This window comes from Clupea harengus, chromosome 3, assembly GCF_900700415.2.
Source record: "Clupea harengus chromosome 3, Ch_v2.0.2, whole genome shotgun sequence".
Taxonomy (NCBI): Eukaryota; Metazoa; Chordata; class Actinopteri; order Clupeiformes; family Clupeidae; genus Clupea; species Clupea harengus.
The window spans coordinates 3,545,496-3,563,650 of record NC_045154.1 but is presented as its reverse complement, the minus strand read 5'-3'; the positions used below and the strand labels follow the sequence as shown (position 1 = coordinate 3,563,650).

The 18,155-nt window shown below is 42.4% G+C and overlaps 1 protein-coding gene across 6 annotated transcripts in view; it reads left to right on the top strand.

Annotated features, from left to right (window-relative positions):
* Positions 1-117: 117 nt before the first annotated feature.
* ckap5 (cytoskeleton associated protein 5) overlaps positions 118-18,155 on the top strand; it is a 34,993-nt gene continuing 16,955 nt past the window's right edge. For 4 of the 6 annotated variants that reach the window (XM_012822298.3, XM_031564260.2, XM_031564258.2 and 1 more), the window contains exons 1-24: positions 118-242; positions 2,011-2,102; positions 2,555-2,748; positions 3,165-3,371; positions 3,536-3,707; positions 4,121-4,253; positions 4,538-4,644; positions 4,750-4,863; positions 4,962-5,066; positions 5,179-5,268; positions 5,444-5,608; positions 5,699-5,827; positions 5,967-6,116; positions 6,266-6,364; positions 6,524-6,634; positions 6,822-6,914; positions 7,164-7,349; positions 15,542-15,636; positions 15,768-15,825; positions 16,177-16,302; positions 16,850-16,995; positions 17,109-17,283; positions 17,515-17,628; positions 17,871-17,999. In XM_012822298.3, coding sequence (XP_012677752.2) covers positions 2,046-2,102; positions 2,555-2,748; positions 3,165-3,371; positions 3,536-3,707; positions 4,121-4,253; positions 4,538-4,644; positions 4,750-4,863; positions 4,962-5,066; positions 5,179-5,268; positions 5,444-5,608; positions 5,699-5,827; positions 5,967-6,116; positions 6,266-6,364; positions 6,524-6,634; positions 6,822-6,914; positions 7,164-7,349; positions 15,542-15,636; positions 15,768-15,825; positions 16,177-16,302; positions 16,850-16,995; positions 17,109-17,283; positions 17,515-17,628; positions 17,871-17,999 — 2,955 coding nt within the window. In that variant the 5' untranslated portion in view covers positions 118-242; positions 2,011-2,045. The other 2 variants (XM_031564256.1, XM_031564257.2) reach the window with 2 other exon arrangements.

The window sequence follows — 18,155 nt, the reverse complement described above, 5'->3', positions numbered from 1 at the left end:
TGATATTATTGCCGTTAATATTTCTTTCCCAGTCAATCTCTCAAAACAGAGTAGCGTATTGGTTGAAGGCAGCCCCACGTATGCGTCACTGGGTATAAACGCCTGCTTTGAGGCACACGCTCTTCACTCCGGTCCCTCCTTCTGACTCTCCGCCCTTGGAGGCGTTTCAAAGCCCGGAGAGTAATGGTTGAGTATCAGCACCATCTGCATAAAATCACCCAGCCTGCCCTGTCTGAACACAGGTAACGTAACCAAGTGCATTGTGTATCTAAAAAGTAATTTGACGTCGCTGGAAAGACAATCAGCTGTGTAATGACTCATGTGCACAGAGTCATTTATTGTGCTCACCGCTGCGTTTTCGGGGCCTGGTTGTGGATGGAATAACAAGCGCTTGTGTCAAACAATCGTGAGTCGGTTTAGTTTGTGCTCGTGTTGTGTTGTGATTGCACTGTCATGCCAACCATTTTATGTCCACACCATATTAAGGGGTTATGCAGCGATTCATTTATTGTTAACAACTGAAATGGCGAGGTGGTGTACGTGTTTGCCGTTTTGAGTGTAGTGGATGCTAGCCTGCCAGGTTAGGCCCTCCCTGTTCATGTGCTAACTAGCAGCCTAGCAAGCTAAAGTTAACTAGCTTGGTAGCTCGTCTGCTTTCCCCAGAAATTAGCTAGCGAAGCTAAGATTAGCAAGCTGAGCTGGGATGCCTGCATGTACCTATTCCCTGCGGATGTGGCTGCCATCCAAAAGATGTAGCCGGTTGGAGTAAATATATATATATTCATATTGAACGTTAGCTATTGATGAATATATTACTAGCTACCTAACAGTAACCACATATGTAGCTCGAGTGTTGATGCCCCATGCCTCGGGTGTTGTAACTTGGTGTAATTCAGTTACTGTAGAAAATCGACTCCTTTGCTTTAGCCTAGAAAGGGTGGGCGAGGCAAATTATAATACCTATGTAGCATTAAAACTTCATCAGTTGCTCTCTCTTGTTTGGAATCGTCCCTGCAGCTGAATGGTTTTCTTCTGATATGACCCAACAACCCGCTTCCAAAATGTACGGTAGTGTTACAATCAACACTACCAGTGTATTGTTATTGTTATTATGTAGCCAGCTGGTGAAACATAGCTAGCTATATTGCTAACCTTAACGTAATGTCAAACAAGCTGTGCGCATATTGATGTAAACAGCATGACGGCACCATCACAGTCCTGCTAGCAAGATAAAGGTATTCGGCCAGACGCCAAGTTAAATGAACAATATACTGGTGGTTTTGTGTTAATGAATCCAGGGTAGATATGCGGGAGCTGACCTGCTTTTTTCCAAACAGTTGATTTTGTGATGAACGTCACAGCAGTCGCCTTCACTTTGGTATGCGCATGGATTATGTTCACCTAGTCTGGCTAGGAACATGATGATTCATAGCTGTTTAACGGATTTGGATGGATCTGCGTGCAATATGAAACGCCAATCTGCTCCATTATCCATAGCATTTATAGACTCAGTGGTACTGCATCAGTGGCCGTGTGGAATATTACTCTGGATGGCACGGAGAACATTATGGCAATCGTCTTCATGTCTATTTGTTGTTTACAAAGCCTTACACATGTGCTGCAACTCTAACAGGAACTGTCACTAGCACACAGTTTGTGACGCAACAGATTTCCAACTCAAAATGCTGTACAGTGATCTGCCGACTTGAGCCATCTCAGTTGCTGGGTGGAGGCATGTTTTACATGTATATATATATCTAAGATAGAAGTTCAGTTGTTTTTCAGTGCTCTTATTGGATTCTTCAAGCATGTGGTGGTTTGAGTATAGCTTAATCATTAACGCCTTTTAGATGTTCATTAGGTATTGTTTTTTATATATATGCACATCCATGATTAATATGGGATGGTTGCCAAAACTAATATTAATACTAATGGGCTTGCATGGTGTTTTGTTGTTCTATAATATGCATGCAATACTCCATTTTCATGATGTTTTTATTTTCTGTGTAGTTAAACAGATAAGGCACACCCATACAGAAGCCATCATGGGGGACGACAGTGAATGGATGAAGTTGCCTATTGACCAGAAATGTGAACATAAGGTGATTTGTCTCGAACAAAATGTCCATGTTCACTTGTGTTGCTTGAATTCTTAGCAATTCTGCTTTCTCAGGAGTTGATGGAATGGAGAACCTCAGAAGTCCTCTATACAAAGGATCTAATCTTGAGAACAGGCTGTTTCTGATGTTATTTGTACCATTTGGCCTCTCAAGGCATTTTTGGAAGTGTACCCATATGCAATGCGTTCTTGAGAAGCTAACAATGAATCGGAGCAATTGATGCTAAGCTCCCTGAGTTTCCCTGAGCTTTTAGACTTAATGAGCAAAGTGATTCTGGCTCCCATAATGGCAAGCCATCCCTAAATGTTGCCTTGCCATACTGCTGACTGTTACAGGTCTTCAGACTCTCAGAGGAAACTGGGTCAGTTCTCTCAGTCATGAACTCATTTAGTCTCATTCTCTCTCTCTTTTTAAATGCATGGCTCGGCCTCAAGGTATGGAAAGCAAGATTAAATGGATACGAGGAAGCACTGAAGCTCTTCCAGAGAATAGAGGACGAGAAGAGCCCAGAATGGGGAAAATACTTGGGACTCTTGAAGAGATTTGTAACAGACTCCAATGCCGTTGCTCAGCTCAAAGGCCTGGAGGCTGCTCTTGCATACGTAGAGAATGCCCATGTGGCAGGCAAGTAAGTAACAATTTTCTTCTTTTTTTTGCTCTGGCGGGCCTCTTTAGGTCCCTAATCAATTTGGGTAACCATTTCTGCAGTTGCTTTCATGTTCATGTTGTCCTTGGGTGAAAACACAACAATAAAGGAAAGTTATTCTCAGAAAGTTGTAGTAGCCATTATATATATGATGCTAGTATTCACCTCACATGGACTCTTCCATACACACATATACAAACAATGTTAGCTATGAGTGTTTGTGTGTTGTCATGACATGTCGCCCTTCAGGCGTAAGTGTAATATTGTTTGTTAGGCCTGGTTGTTGTTGACTAGATGGCTCAGTGTTGGCCGAACAAAACATCTTTTGTACACAACCTCTGATGTGAATCTTTTGTCGGTGCTTGTAGTATTCAGCCATGGTTGATTTTGTATTTCAGAACAACTGGAGAGGTAGTGTCTGGAGTGGTCAACAAAGTGTTCAACCAGCCCAAAGCACGGGCCAAAGAGCTGGGCGCAGATATCGTCCTCATGTATATAGAAATAGAGAAAGCTGAGGTGGTCCAGGAAGAGCTGCTTAAGGGACTGGACAACAAAAACCCCAAGATTGTTGTAACATGCGTTGACACACTAAAGAGAGCACTCGGGTTAGTACTAGTTTTGACCTGCTTGTATTTTTGTGTTTTGTTTTTTCTTATATAATCTATTGACTAATTGGAAATTGGTGATGCTGTTTTTTGGGCCAACAGAATGCACCATTTAGTCAATTAATTCTATTATTCATTGTATGTTTTACTTTTTATTTTTGCAGTGAATTTGGTTCCAAGATTGTCACCCTAAAGCCAGTTGTCAAACTGTTGCCAAAACTGTTTGAATCTCGAGAAAAGGCAATTCGAGATGAGGCCAAATTGCTTGCTGTAGAGATTTATAGGTGGATCCGAGATGCTCTTCGCCCCCCTCTGCAGAACATCAACTCTGTGCAGGTAAGTTAAAGATCATCTTACTGGCTTTGTTGATGGAGAGGAAGGATTTCCTCTATATCTCAAAGAGATAAACAGAAAGAGAAAAAGAGAGCTCAAAATATTACTCAGGAGTGCACAATACCTTTCTGAAAAAGCGATACATTCTCAGGATGTTGGTTTCTTTTCCAGCATACTCCATTCTGTGCCACTGTTTAAAAGTCACAGACACCAGCTTTTATGAACGGCTGTGCTTCTCAATGCTTGAATATCCATTCATTGAGAGGCAGCAAGAAAGCATCCTCCTTGGGGTGCCTTTCTTTGTGTGTCAAAGCACTGCATTTCATCAGGCTTTTCCAAGGGTTTCTGGAGCGTTTTTCTGAACTGGTCTTTAAGCTGATAAAGGACATGTCCTGCATCTGTCTCCTCATCTACAGCTGAAAGAGTTGGAGGAGGAGTGGACGAAGCTGCCCACATCGGCCCCCAGACAGACCCGCTTCCTGCGCTCCCAGCAGGACCTGAAGGCCAAGTTTGAGCAGCATCAAGCAGCAGGAGGAGACCAGGTGGATGGTAAGCTTGCTGTCTTTCCCCCACTTTCTGTGTGTGTGTGTGTGTGTGTGTGTGTGAGATATCTTTATTTTACTGCAAAACAAGATGTGATGGTGTCTGCCAAGATGTGATATGCTTTTTTTTTTTCTTTTCTTTTTTTAAAGCTCAAATAAGTACCCTTTTTCAGAAGTGAGAGTTGAGTTATTTGTGATGTTCGGCTGTATAGCATCAGCTTTTGTTGTTATTGAGTTGAGTGGCTTGAGTTGAGTGGCTTGATGTAGCGTATCATTTGTATGTCATTGCAGGAGATGATGAAGATGATGATGAATGTCCAGAACCTATTGATCCCTATGAGCTCCTGGAGGCTGTGGAAGTCCTGTCCAAGTTGCCTAAAGATTTCTATGACAAAATTGTGAGTGCACACAAACCCTGAGGGGGAAAAAAGTCTTCATGATTTTGATTCTAGGCCGTGTTTGAACCTCATAATTTTTTCTGTCTTCCTTGCAACCTGTTACAGGAAGCAAAGAAATGGCAGGAAAGGAAGGAAGTTTTAGAAGCTGTAGACGCCTTGACTAAAAATCCCAAATTGGAGAATGGAGACTATGGGGACCTTGTCCGTGCCCTGAAAAAGGTGACTTAAGCCATTTGAGCAGCAGACAAACGTCTGGCAGATAAGATCATTGGGTAAAGTAGGTCCGTGTGTTAAATCCCCTGAAATCTGTTTGACAGGTTATTGGCAAAGATTCCAATGTGATGCTCGTGGCGCTGGCTGCCAAATGCGTCACCGGATTAGCGGTGGGCCTTCGTAAGAAGTTTGGGACCTATGCAGGACAGGTGAGCTTTTGTTTGTTTCCCCTCAGTCGATTCCGGTCTAAATATATCTTGTTGTTGTTGTTGCCTGTTGTTGATGTACTTAATGGCATGCTCTCTCCTGGCTCCTTTGAAGGTGGCGCCAACCATTTTAGAGAAGTTCAAAGAGAAGAAGCCCACAGTGGTTCAGGCCTTACAGGAGGCCATAGATGCAATCTTCCTAACTGTGAGTGTTGTGAGGCTTGAGATGACACAAAAAAACAATACCCTAAAAATAATTTACTAAGATGTGTCGAGGCCATTTTTGGTGAGAAGCCTGGAATTTGGCACTGTATTATGCCCCACAGGGGAAAGGACTACGATAGGCCTCGCTCATTGTTTGTTTGTGTTTTTGACGATAGACAACTCTTCAAAATCTGAGTGAGGATGTTTTGGGTGTGATGGACAACAAAAACCCATCCATCAAGCAGCAGGCCTCCCTGTTCTTGGCCAGATGTTTCCGCCATTGCACCCCATCCACGTTGCCAAAAAGTGTTCTGAAGCCTTTGTGTGCCGCTCTCCTGAAGGTACACATGGCCAAGAGAAGTTGATGAATGGTAACAGGGTGTGGTTCATTCTGATGCCTGGATTCTAACCACGAATATTCTAACCAACAGCAAGTGAATGACTCGGCAGCGGAAGTGCGAGATGCTGCGTTTGAAGCTCTGGGCACTGCCATGAAGGTAGTGGGGGAGAAAGCCGTGAACCCTTTCTTGTCTGACCTGGATAAACTCAAACTTGATAAGGTAAAGACCAGATTACACAACTGTGGATTATAAACATGCTTTATGTATCTTGCTGGACAAGAAGGTTCAATGCCATCTGAACCTGCATGTATGGTATGCTAAATGTTCTTATACGGAGCTGTCTTTCCTGATTCAATAGATAAAAGAATCTGCTGATAAAGTGGAGCTAGCCGGAGGAAAGAAAGCGGGTGGAGCTGAAAAGAAGGAGAAGCCTACTGCCAGGCCTGCATCTGTAGCAGAGCCTCCACCCAAGGCCTCTGGGCCTCCCAGAAAGGCCCCTGCAGCAAAGGTGAGGAGCTGATATCTAGTCTCCAGCCAACACCCTGCTAATCCAGGAGTCTTTTTCTCCTTCATAAGCTTCTCTGATACAAATATGTCTTTGATATGGATAGATATCAGGTTTTCAGGTTCTTTCCTTTGTATCCCTTGTATTTTCAGTCGGCTGGACCTGCTAAGAAGACAAGACCCTCCACTGCACCTAGCGGGAAATCAAAGAAGGGTCCAGAAACCAAGGAGATTGTAGAGACTGAACTCTCAGTAAGCAAACTTCAGACATGCATCTCGTTTCTTGTTATCGAAAGAGAGAAACTATGTGTTATGATGAGATTTGAATGGAAAATTTGGCAAATAATGCGGCGACTCTAAACTTTTGTGTGTGTGTGTGTGTGTGTGTGTGTGTGTGTGTGTGTATATCAGCTGGAGGTGTGTGAGGAGAAGGCTGCTGCCGTGCTGCCCGATGTCTGTATGCAGCAGCTGGACAGTGGCAACTGGAAGGAGCGGCTGGCCAGCATGGAAGAATTTCAGAGGGTAACCTTTCGATTCTTCCACTCTCTTTGTCAAGGCCTTGTAAATTCCAAGTAGCAAACCACCCAGTCAGGGTTGCCTGGTCACATTTCACTCATTTTTGCCCAGTCCTGCTCAGACAGTCAAATGAAACAATGGGGTGCTTGTGGGTGAAAACACTCGTTTGTGCTGTTGGTCTCGCCACCTCCAGGTTGTGGAGCAGTTGGGTCGGAGCGAGATGCCGTGCCAGGCGCTGGTCCGGATGCTGGCCAAGAAGCCGGGCTGGAAGGAGACCAACTTCCAGGTGCGAGTCTATCTGTCGTTAACAATCCACAATCTCCCAGACCTTCGGCCAGTTCAACTACAAGCAAGATGGCCTCTGTTTGCATGGAAACAAAAAAAAACAAATAACAATCAGAGGAAGAGTATTTCCCTCTGCTATCTGACAATAATCAAATCCCAAAATCTTGTTTAGGTTTAAATTGAGGAACCAAGGTGAAGGACATCTGAGCTCTTTTTTTTTTTTAAGCACTTCTCTGTCCCGCTGCCTCAGGTGATGCAGATGAAGCTGCACATCGTGGGTCTGATCGCCCAGAAGGGCATCTTTTCCAAGACCTCGGCCTTGGTTGTGCTGGACGGGCTGGTGGACAAGGTCGGCGACGTGAAATGTGGCGGCAATGCCAAGGAGGCGCTGACGGCCATCGGCGAGGCCTGCTCCCTTCCCTGGACCGCCGAGCAGGTCTGAGTTTTGATTGGATGCTGAGGGCTATAAGCCCATAAAGCTCTGAAATGTTTGAATATGATATTTAATGGACATGGGCTTCTGAGGAAAGCAGTTGTTGAAGGATCTGATTGGTCACTGATGAGATACTTGCATAAATGCAGAGTAATAATAGCTGTGACTTAGAAGATTTTGGCCATATCGCCCACCCCCATCACGGTATTTGTAATTTTATATCACGGTTACGGTATATCACGGTTTATTATACGTAGGGTGACCAGATTTGAGTTTGTGAAAAAGAGGACACTTCAGCGGTGGCGAAATGTGTCCACAGACATATGTATGACACAGTATGATCATTTATTTATTGACCCTTAAGAACACTAAGGTGCAGAAACAATACTGCCTCAATAGGCTATTGGCCTAAGCAATAGTGGCCAGCAGTGGTGTATAAAGTACCCAAAAGCCATACTTGAGTAAAAGTAAAGATACCTTCCTGGAAAATGACTCAAGTAAAAGTAACCTTTTAGAATACTACTTGAGTAAAAGTCTTAAAGTATCTGATCTTTACTGTACTTAAGTATCAAAAGTAATTTTCTGATATTAAATGTACTTAAGTATTGAAAGTAAAAGTACAAGTAAATGCTGTTAATAAAAAAGCAGAGGGTCAGAATTTTGAGAATTATGAAGTTTATTCCGACTAGAATGAGCATACTTATAAACTGGGCCTTATTTGAACACAATTTTAACACAATAGGCAATACTAAAGCAGCACCGAAAGTAATAACCCAGTCATTACTTGAAACTGAAAAATGTTTTGTTCATCTTCAAACAAAACGTCCCAAAAAGCCATTATGAATTTTTTAAATGTTAATCTTTGTAACATTTTGTGAATAGGCTCCTGAGTATCCCAAGGTATGCATAAGGCACAACCTGAGAGCAATAACCTGGCAATCTGATACAAAGCCATAGCATTACATCAGGATCATCAGTTTTACAAGCAAGTTATCTGTACAGTGACTGTGAAATACTTTTAGCAACATGCACACACATCCCTTGAACAATAACGTTACTAGCAGCTATTTTGCTCCATGCTGCTACGTTACTGTAGTGTAGATTGACACCATCCTAGCTAACTAGCTAGATACTTCGCCAGAGATGGAATAAAGAATAAGAATAAATAATCTTTGTAGGTTATTAGCTAGCTTGAAATATTATATACAGATCTTACCCAGCGGTGAAAGAACATGACTAGTCTACAAGGTTGTGCTGGTGGCATTTAATGAAGAGGTCGTGGGGTTTCAAATTTTTGGATTGAGACCTGTGTGCTTTTGCTTCCATTATTGTTGTGTCCCCTTCGTTGTTGATCTTAATGTTTTGGATATATCCTTCCACTGCATATTGCAGTCCATTTTGCCTTGATCTGGAGCAGTGGCGATTTTAGCCTGAAATTTCTGGTGGGGCAATTTTGTATGACTTCATGTCACCGTCAAAAAACTAGAGGTAGCTGATTATTATAAGCAGTGGACCAGTAAGATGGACTGCATATGGGCTGCATTTTGAGTGCCAGCAGGGAGCAGAAATCCTATTTCAAATACATTTCACATGCTTCAGCGGTCAGCGCAAAACAAAGATGTTGCCTATAATACAGCATTAAAGTAAAATGATTGCAACAAAGTAAAAATATTAGACAGACACATAGCTCAAATAACTTGACTAATTTATTAAGCTTGTGGCACACGTGTGGCATACAATATGAGGAGAAAGGCACAACTTAAACAAATAACAGCAACAAAACATGCTGCTAAATGAACAAAACTTTGTAAAAAGACGATGTCCTTGCAGATTGCATTGATACATCCATCAGCTCCAAAAAAAAAAAAAAAAAGGTTTGACTCACCAATGCAGATCACTTAAATAGGAAGTTGGCGCGGTGGTTCTTTGCTTGAGCAAACGTTTAATTTCTAATTTATCTTCCAACGACAATGTACTAAATTGCACCCTCAACAACTAGTCTACATTATTCATTGTAGGCTGAATTAAAACACTTCCCAAATACTCGAAAACTAGAGATAGCTAACTAGCAGTAACGTTACTGGCATTGATCTGTCGGATTTTGATCTGACGGTATGTTTTTTTTTTCTCTTAGTCACGGGGTACAGGTCTGGCGGTTTTCGCATTATTCCAGTCTAGTTGCCAGGCAGATTTCGTGGGGCACATCTGAAAGTGCCCCACCGCTCAATGTTAACTTTTGGCCTGTGTGGTTCACGCTCATTGGTGTTTCCATGGTAACGGTCAATAACGCATTAACGTGCGCTAGGACCACTGATTCGCCAAACCTGCTTGCAGTCTGTGTTCTACCACAGTCCCCGACGTTGGTCTCGTCACTCTCATGATTATTTTTTTTTCTAAAGATGATTTGATTTTGTAACGAGTAACGAAGGTTTCAGGGGAAATGTATCGTAGTAAAAGTATCCGTTTTCTTTGCAAAATGTAGCGAGGTAAAAGTAAACAGAAATATAAGTAGTAAAGTACAGATATCCAAAAAAACGACTTAAGTACAGTGGTGGCACTGGTGGCCAGTATATGCCTACTTTGTACTGAACGTTTCCATTGAATCTTTAAATAGTAAGATTAAAACAAAGTGTATGTAGTGGCATAGTCCAGTGCTTATGTGGCTTTCAGTGGTTCTTTAATGTACTTTCAGAAGATAAATCAAGTGTTAACTTTCTTTTCAATGTTTGGTCATATGTTAACGCAATAGTGATGAGAAAAATATTTTCTTATATGGCCACATATTAAAATAAGAAAATTAAGAAGTTGGCAATTACACAGACAATTACATTGACCGCTTCAGCCCGTTGCTGCGACGTGCGAACGTCGCCGCAATATTGGTGAGGGGAAGCCTGTAAACAAACGCAAGTAAACGATGGAGCTAATCGCCATAGACATATATACATACATGTATATGTCTGATAATCGCTGCTAGACGCTCACTGTTCTTGTGCTCCCACAGCTCCTTCACTATGAAATACTGAAAATAAATCTAAACTATCGAAATAGTGCATCTTTAACTACTAATATTTGACCATCATTGAGAAAAATGGAACAGAATCTGCAAATAAATGGCTACACTAGACACTTTTCAGTCCATATTTTTCAGTCGGCTAGATCTTTCAGTAGAATCTTTCCCAACAGTCGACGATTACTCAACAAGTAGGCATGACAGTCATTGCAGGTCATGTGCCTAAAAATTGTAACTAGGTATCTTATTATACGGCTCTTCAGAATGTTCAAAAAAGTTCAGTTGATTTGAATGGGCCACCCCAACGTTTGCAGGTCTGTAGCATAATTTCTTTATATTCACTGCTGCGAAAAAGTAGTGACCATCATTGGCAACGGGTTTTGTGCTTTGATTCACGTCTTTCATATCATATCATTCCGCAAGTAGTCCGGAAGTCAGCAAGTAATGAGTTGCTACGCAACACCTGAACTTGAAAGTTCTATTTGCCTTTTCTAAACGGAAATCACGAAACGGCAACAAAATCGTTAAAGAGGTATTTTGGAGGAATGTCTTCTATCGTTTTGGCGAGTGACTGTATAATAAGTGGGATGATGTATAGTTTGGAAGTCATTATCTAAAAATAAATCGATTGGATTTCAAAATAAGAGTATACCGCGGTTGAAACGGTATTCATGGATACCATGTGACGTCACTGCGTTTAAGCGCCGCCATCTTTGTGTCCGAAAGTCTAGCTGAGCGTCGGTCACAATACAGACAATAGTCGGTCACAACCCACAGAAAGTTAAAATGCCCTGCTTATGTTGTGCTGATGGATGCGACAATAATCGCGAAAATTACCCAAAGAAACAATTTAATTGTATACCAAAAGATTTAGATCGGCGGAATAAATGGTTGGCTGCAAATTAGAAGAGACAACTGGCAGCCAACATCTAACTTCAGATTGTGCAGTCAACACTTTGTATCTTCCTGCACCACTATCCACGGACATGTTGATTTTGTGTTCAGAGCCTGGGAATGACTGACATGTTAAGTGAAATGCAGCACGTTGATACAATCGTGAATAATTGCTGTGTCTTATCAGAGCTAAACTCTCCTGAGCAAGCTATAGTGCTAATAGTTAGCGAGCTGTTTAGCCATTTACTAAAGGCTTTAGCTACACCTAGCTAGCCCACATTGGCACTCTTAACCACCACTAAAATAAATCGGTTGATAATCGCTGTTTGAATTACTAAGATGTCCTGTGATGACATTAGGGCTGCACGATTAATTGAATTTTAATCGCGATCACGATTTTGGCTGCCACAATTAAATGAGGATGATCGTCTGCGATTAAAATGCGTGCTCGAAAACCGTTATTCTGTCTCTTCCGGGTTTATAAGATACCTTGAAATCGACCGAGTGACGGTCATTTTTCAAGGTAGTATTGATGCAGCCTTGAAGCTGCCTATTATCCATACAACTGTGCGCCAGCTCCCTCCGGCAACTGCAAATTGTAAATAAAGATGGCGGACTAAACTCCGCTGACAGCTGTGTTTTGTATGTACATTTTTCCTCGTTTTCTCGCTTAGATTTTGTTTAAAGTTACAGAGAAATAGACACTGTACCATTCGATAACACCGTTATTGTAACCAGCAATAATGCTTGATGTGATTTTGCGAGGCGTCAGTCTGATTGGTCCTGATTTGACAGCAGGAGAGTCTCATATTCAGGACAACCGTTTACCAAACTCCGTTAAGTACTGTAGCTACATATGCCATGTGTTTGTATGGTGAAGACTGATATTCAATGACAAAGTAGGTAACATAGCTAGATACTAGCAAGCTTTAGATTCCTGCGCTAGCAAGACATATTTGCTTGCTAACTGTTGTAGCTAGGTCTTGCTGCTTAGTTTTCAAAGTTGACTTCAATGTTTTAATGTAATTTATTCCATGATCAGGGTGTTTTCACTGCTTTCAACACTGCTAGCTCCAACAGTAAGCAAGCAAAGGCTTCTTGCTAGCGCAGGAATCTTCTGAGGCAGTCAGCGGAGCTCTAGAATCTTAGCTAGATCAGCTACCTAGCAGCTGCTAAACAATACAATGTAATAGCATGAGAGGACAAGCCACGTTCGCTAACTGTAAGAATGATGAACAAATTCAATAAAATGATCTTTGTGACTGAATCTACTGTTGTTTACTGTGTAGTGCTCAACACTTCAAACTAGCAGCAAGCTTAAAGCTAGCTAGGAGCTTACCTACCGGCAGTCAGATCAACGTCAACCGTTGAACACGGGGGCGTGGCCGGAGCGAGATCAGTGCAGACGTGACAGTGGTTTCAGTGGTTTTGTTTTTTAATTAATGTTTCATCATTGCGATCGTTGTTGTGTTTATTTGAAATAATGCAGGCCAAAATACAGGGGAATTTGGGCGATTTTGTTGCGCAAAATTATATTTCCGTCTGAAAGAATGAATAATCGTGATAAATAATCGTGATCTCAATATTGATCAAAATAATCGCGATTATGATTTTGGCCATAATCGTGCAGCCTTAGATGACATACATATTTTTTGTCTCCAGATGCCATATCTTGGTGTAGTTCACCCATCCTGCAACTGCATATTGATATCTGTAATTGTCAGCCGTATGGCTGCCTCCTTAAATTTACGAATGCCCAGGACACAGAAGTACCAACAGTATTTAATTATAAAAAATAGTTTTATTTGTATAAAAGGTTGAAGATATTTATATCTTTAAAAGCAGTCTTTCAATAAGTTAAATGTCCACAAGGGAAACCCAGTAGCGAGCTGGCAGACAGCTGGGGTCCAATTGCAGTCAAATAAAGGTTGACATCTGTCCAGTGTGGATCGCTTGTTGTGCCGTCATGGGCGACGCCCCCCTCAAGACGATGGGCTTCTCCGGGGATTCCCAATGACGTCAGTCACGGCCTCTCGAAGCAAGCAGTCCATGCACCACAGTAAAATAAATAGTTAAAACTCAGCCAATGCAATAAACAGCGCAATGGGGTTTAGATGGAACAAATACTTCCCTTCACGCTGGGTATCGTGAGCGTTGGAATATTCGCCACGTTGGCTTCTCTTGGTTCCGACTTCGGTCATTGGAATCCTTTCGGTCCCAACCCGGAACTGGCCACCAGCAGACCTCGGATAGTCAGGCAAAGGATCAACGTACCGCAGGCCACGTACACAGTAATAATGACATATACAAGTAGGAGGCAAAGCTTACGTTCCTTTGCTCGGGAATTGTGAGCATGGATTATTCCAATACAGCTCTCCGTGATGATAGCGTGTTCTGGGCTGCTTCCATCCGTTGCAGCCCAATTCCTTCCGTTCGTTCGTCCGTCCGTTCGTTAGTCTCCGTTTCGCTGTCCCCGCCGGGCCTCCCGTAATCCAGCAGCTCCCTGTTTATATACCCCACCTCCTTGCCCTCGCTCCCGTCGATAGGTAGGTTACTAATGGTCCAGGTATGTGTCCAGGTTCAAGCAATGAAGCAATCAGTGAGCCCCAAGGGGAAGTCTGTGTGGTGAACAGTGTTCTATGCAATTTCACACGGTGCACATTAATGTAAGATCACGCAGTACACACAGTGAATATAAAAGGGTGATACATTTCATAAGCACAGCACTCAAAAAGGCACAACACACAATAATCACAGCAAGCTAGATACACACTAAACCATTCACCTAGTCCCAATAGGCTGACATAATCTTGAAAGCCTTCAGGCTATCTCCGGTGTATGGGGATGGATTGTGTACAAGATAAATGTATACGTCGGGAAAAGACAGTTGGGGCAGACTTTAAGGGACAAAATAAAGTTGAATGTAATAAATATAGATCGAGGCCAATAATCAATGTTTTTTTCTAAATATAGCTGTCTTTCTGTCTCATTTAGATGTGCTATGTTCGTAGTCATGACTGTTCGCTAGCTAACTATGATAGCTAACTAACTAACCACTAGAATTAGAAAATACTACATTTAAAAAGTCTAAATTTGAAGAACCTATCAATAGAAAACAATACTAGTATTATATTATTATTATATTATTACTATATATTATTATATATGACTACCTAGCTACTATTGGGTACAAAAATCTTATAATACAAGGTGAATAATGGTGTCGCTACACAATGGTAGTCCTTTGGGGGATCGTAGTCCCTCACATTGCGCATGCTCAGACACAAACGGTTTACGGCATAAGGCTCAACATCAACATATCTGGCTTGTCTTAACGCATAATGTAGGTTTATTTAACGTAATATTTAATAATGTTGTAAACGGTTTAAACGTCAACATATGGGGCTTGTCAACGCATAATGTGGGTATATTTAATGTTATATTTAATTATGTTGTAAACGGCTAACAGCATAAGGCTCTACGTCAACATATGAAACGAAACTGGGGAGAGACTTTTTGATCCTCCACCTCATCTGTTTTGTCCACTGTGACATCTTCTTTGTTTTTAAATAAATGGTCATGTTTTCAAAAAACTGGCTTTCGTCGCTTTTCTCCATGATTGAAAACGGATCTGTCGTTGTGACGCATGCGCGCGCGGCTTCGCTGTCGACAGTGTCGCAAAATGACGCATGCGCAATGTGAGGGACTACGATCCCCCAAAGGACTACCATTGTGTAGCGACAAATGGTTGAGTCGGACACAAAGATGGCGGCAGGCTTCACGGAAGTGACGTCTTTGGTACCCATGAATAGCCAAATCTCTCCCGGTAGACACATTTCTACCGTTGCACGGTATATACCGTCATACCGCCCAGCCCTGGTGTGATTGAACAGACACCTGCGTGGGCTTTGGCATTGGACCTGTGACATTGGAACCTACTTTTTGCTTCACTCTATTGGCAGTGATACAGAGAACAACACACACACACACACACACACACACACACACACACACATGTGTATGCACATGTGCACACACATCATAATGTTTATGAAAAAGAAAGGGAAGGCTCATAGTTTTTCACAATTTTATGTTACATGTCCTGTACCAAAATTGCTTTAAATAATTGTTTTAGTATAATCAAATTTTAAGCACATACTGTTACAGGTTGCACATTTAAAGCACATCTTGTAATGATGTCCACTTACAGAAAATGTGCTTAAAATGGAAAATGAACACACTCAATGTTGATCAACAAACAGTACCTTATGTCCTCTCTCTTATTCTCCAGGTGGTCTCGATGGCTTTTTCACAGAAGAATCCCAAGAATCAGGCTGAAACTCTAAACTGGCTTGCAAATGCCATGAAGGAGTTTGGATTCACAGGGTATGTTTCCACATTAATGTTGGTTTATTTATGGAAGTAGTGATACTTTAAAATGTCTTTAAAATAAATAATAAACTTGAGGGCTCAATTTGCTTCCTATTACATTATATTTCTGACTTTGTTTTCCGCAGTATCAATGTGAAGGCATTCATCACTAATGTCAAGACGGCTTTGGGTGCAACCAATCCGGTGAGTGTGATGTTTGCTTTGTGTCATCTTGGCAGCTAGTGTTTCTTCTAGCTGTGAGTGGCCATTAGCCACATGGCAAACTGCCTCATCAGTTTAGTGGGAACATTTGGTCTCACACCTGCCACAAGTTGTTTAGCATATTATATAGAAATAATATTCAAATGTATTGAAATTCTCCACCCACATACCTCCATATCTCAAAGCCACAGCTACATTTCCTATGTGTGGATCCATGAACCTAGTATAGCAGAGATACAGTTACATTTCTACCCTGCTAACTCTCTCTGTGTGTGTGTGTGTGTGTGTGTGTGTGTGTGTGTGTGTGTGTGTGTGTGTGTGTGTGTGTGTCAGGCGGTGCGCATATCTGCCATCACCCTGCTCGGCGTCATGTTTCTGTATGTGGGAGCTCCACTGCGCATGTTCTTTGAGGATGAGAAAACCGCCTTACTCTCACAGATCGACGCAGAGTTTGAAAAGGTATTTCTTTTTTAAAAGTGCTGACTAAGTTTGTTGTGCAGCTTCAGGGTGTGTGTTGTCTGGGAGGGGAGGGTAAACTTAAGCCTTGAAGCAGGGTAAGCTATCGCCACTTCTGCCTCCGGAAAACCACAGCTGTGAAGGGTGCTAAGAGCACAGCATCATGGAACATGCTGATCTCATCAAAAGTGAAGACTACCATCACTACAAGTATCAGAGAAAACTTATGCATGTGTAAGACTATGCAAGACGACGCCACACAGTAACCTGTTATTGGCAACTGGTCAGGAATTTGATTAATCTTGAATGGCATATATAAATTGTATATACCACATGATCTAGAATAGATCACAGAAGATGACTTCCAAACTGCCTAGTTTAACCCTAGTGCCCACTGTGCACCAGCTGATAGAGCTCTCTCACCATAGCCATATGTGTCTGCTTTATCCCACAGGAATATTAGCTTCAAGCTTTCATTTTGGAGATGGCTAAAGCTAGTCAATATTGCAGGCTAATACAAGCGCTAACGTGTGTGTGTGTGTTTATTTAGATGCAGGGCCAGTCTGCTCCCGCTCCCATCAGAGGTTCCACAAAGAAGGGTGCTGAAGAGAATGGAGAGGATGCAGAGGAGCAGGAGGATGACGGTGGAGCAGGAGCAGTGGATGTCATGGACCTGCTCCCAAGAAGCGACATCAGGTACCAGACACACACAGACAGACTCTGCTTTCAATCTGTTTTTGCACTTTCTCAACCGTAATATAGAGACCTCTTGAATGCATATTTAACCCCAATAATAATGTTTTTTGCAGTGACAAGATCACATCTGACATTGTGTCCAAGATTGGGGACAAGAACTGGAAGATCCGTAAGGAGGGTCTGGATGAGGTGGCTGCACTCATCTCTGAGGCCAAGTTCATCCAGCCCACCATCGGGGACCTGCCCTTGGCCCTCAGGGGCCGACTCAATGACTCCAACAAACTACTGGTGAGGAATCCACCAAGTGTGTGTGAGCAAGATTGGGTGTAAAGCCATTTTGTTTCTGCAATGCCTGTTCTCTTGTGTACTTCTGTTTTGTTTTGCAAGGTCTGTTTTTGAGCAGGCGGAGTGTGTTCATGTGTTTAAAAAAAAAAAAAAAAAATTTAAGATCACCAACAGAGGGCAGTAAGTCCTCTGTCAGCTCTCTCATATTCTGTATGCTCTTCTCTTGGCCCACAGGTTCAGCAGACATTGAACATCCTGCAGCAGTTAGCCACAGCCATGGGCCCTGGCCTCAGGCAGCATGTCAAGAACTTGGGTTTTCCTGTTATCACTGTGCTTGGAGACAGCAAGGCAAAAATCCCTCTTATTCACACACATCCCCTTACCCCACATACAATCAAACACAAACAGAACATTTACTCTTACACACACACACACACACACACACACACACACACACACACACACACACACACACACACACACACACACACACAGACATGCACTGTCAGAAGTCACTGGCTGTTTGGCAGTGAAAGCAGTGATTGAAGAGCTGGCCCTGAACTGAACTCAATCTCTCTCTCCCCCCTTAGCTGAATGTGCGCACCTCTGCCATGACGACGCTGAATGCCTGGGTGGAGCAGACGAGCATGAAGGACTGGCTAGAAGGAGATGACATGTCGGAGGAGCTGAAGAAGGAAAACCCCTTCCTCAGACAGGAGGTACCCCCCCCCCCCACCTCCATAAACAACACTCCAAGAATGCCTTTAAAACAGTCAGCAACTCTGATTTCAATGCCTTGTGAAATATGCCCTTGCCCCTGTCACCTGTGTGGTTGCTCAAAGGGATGTAGTCCTTGCTCTGAGAATTGTTAATGG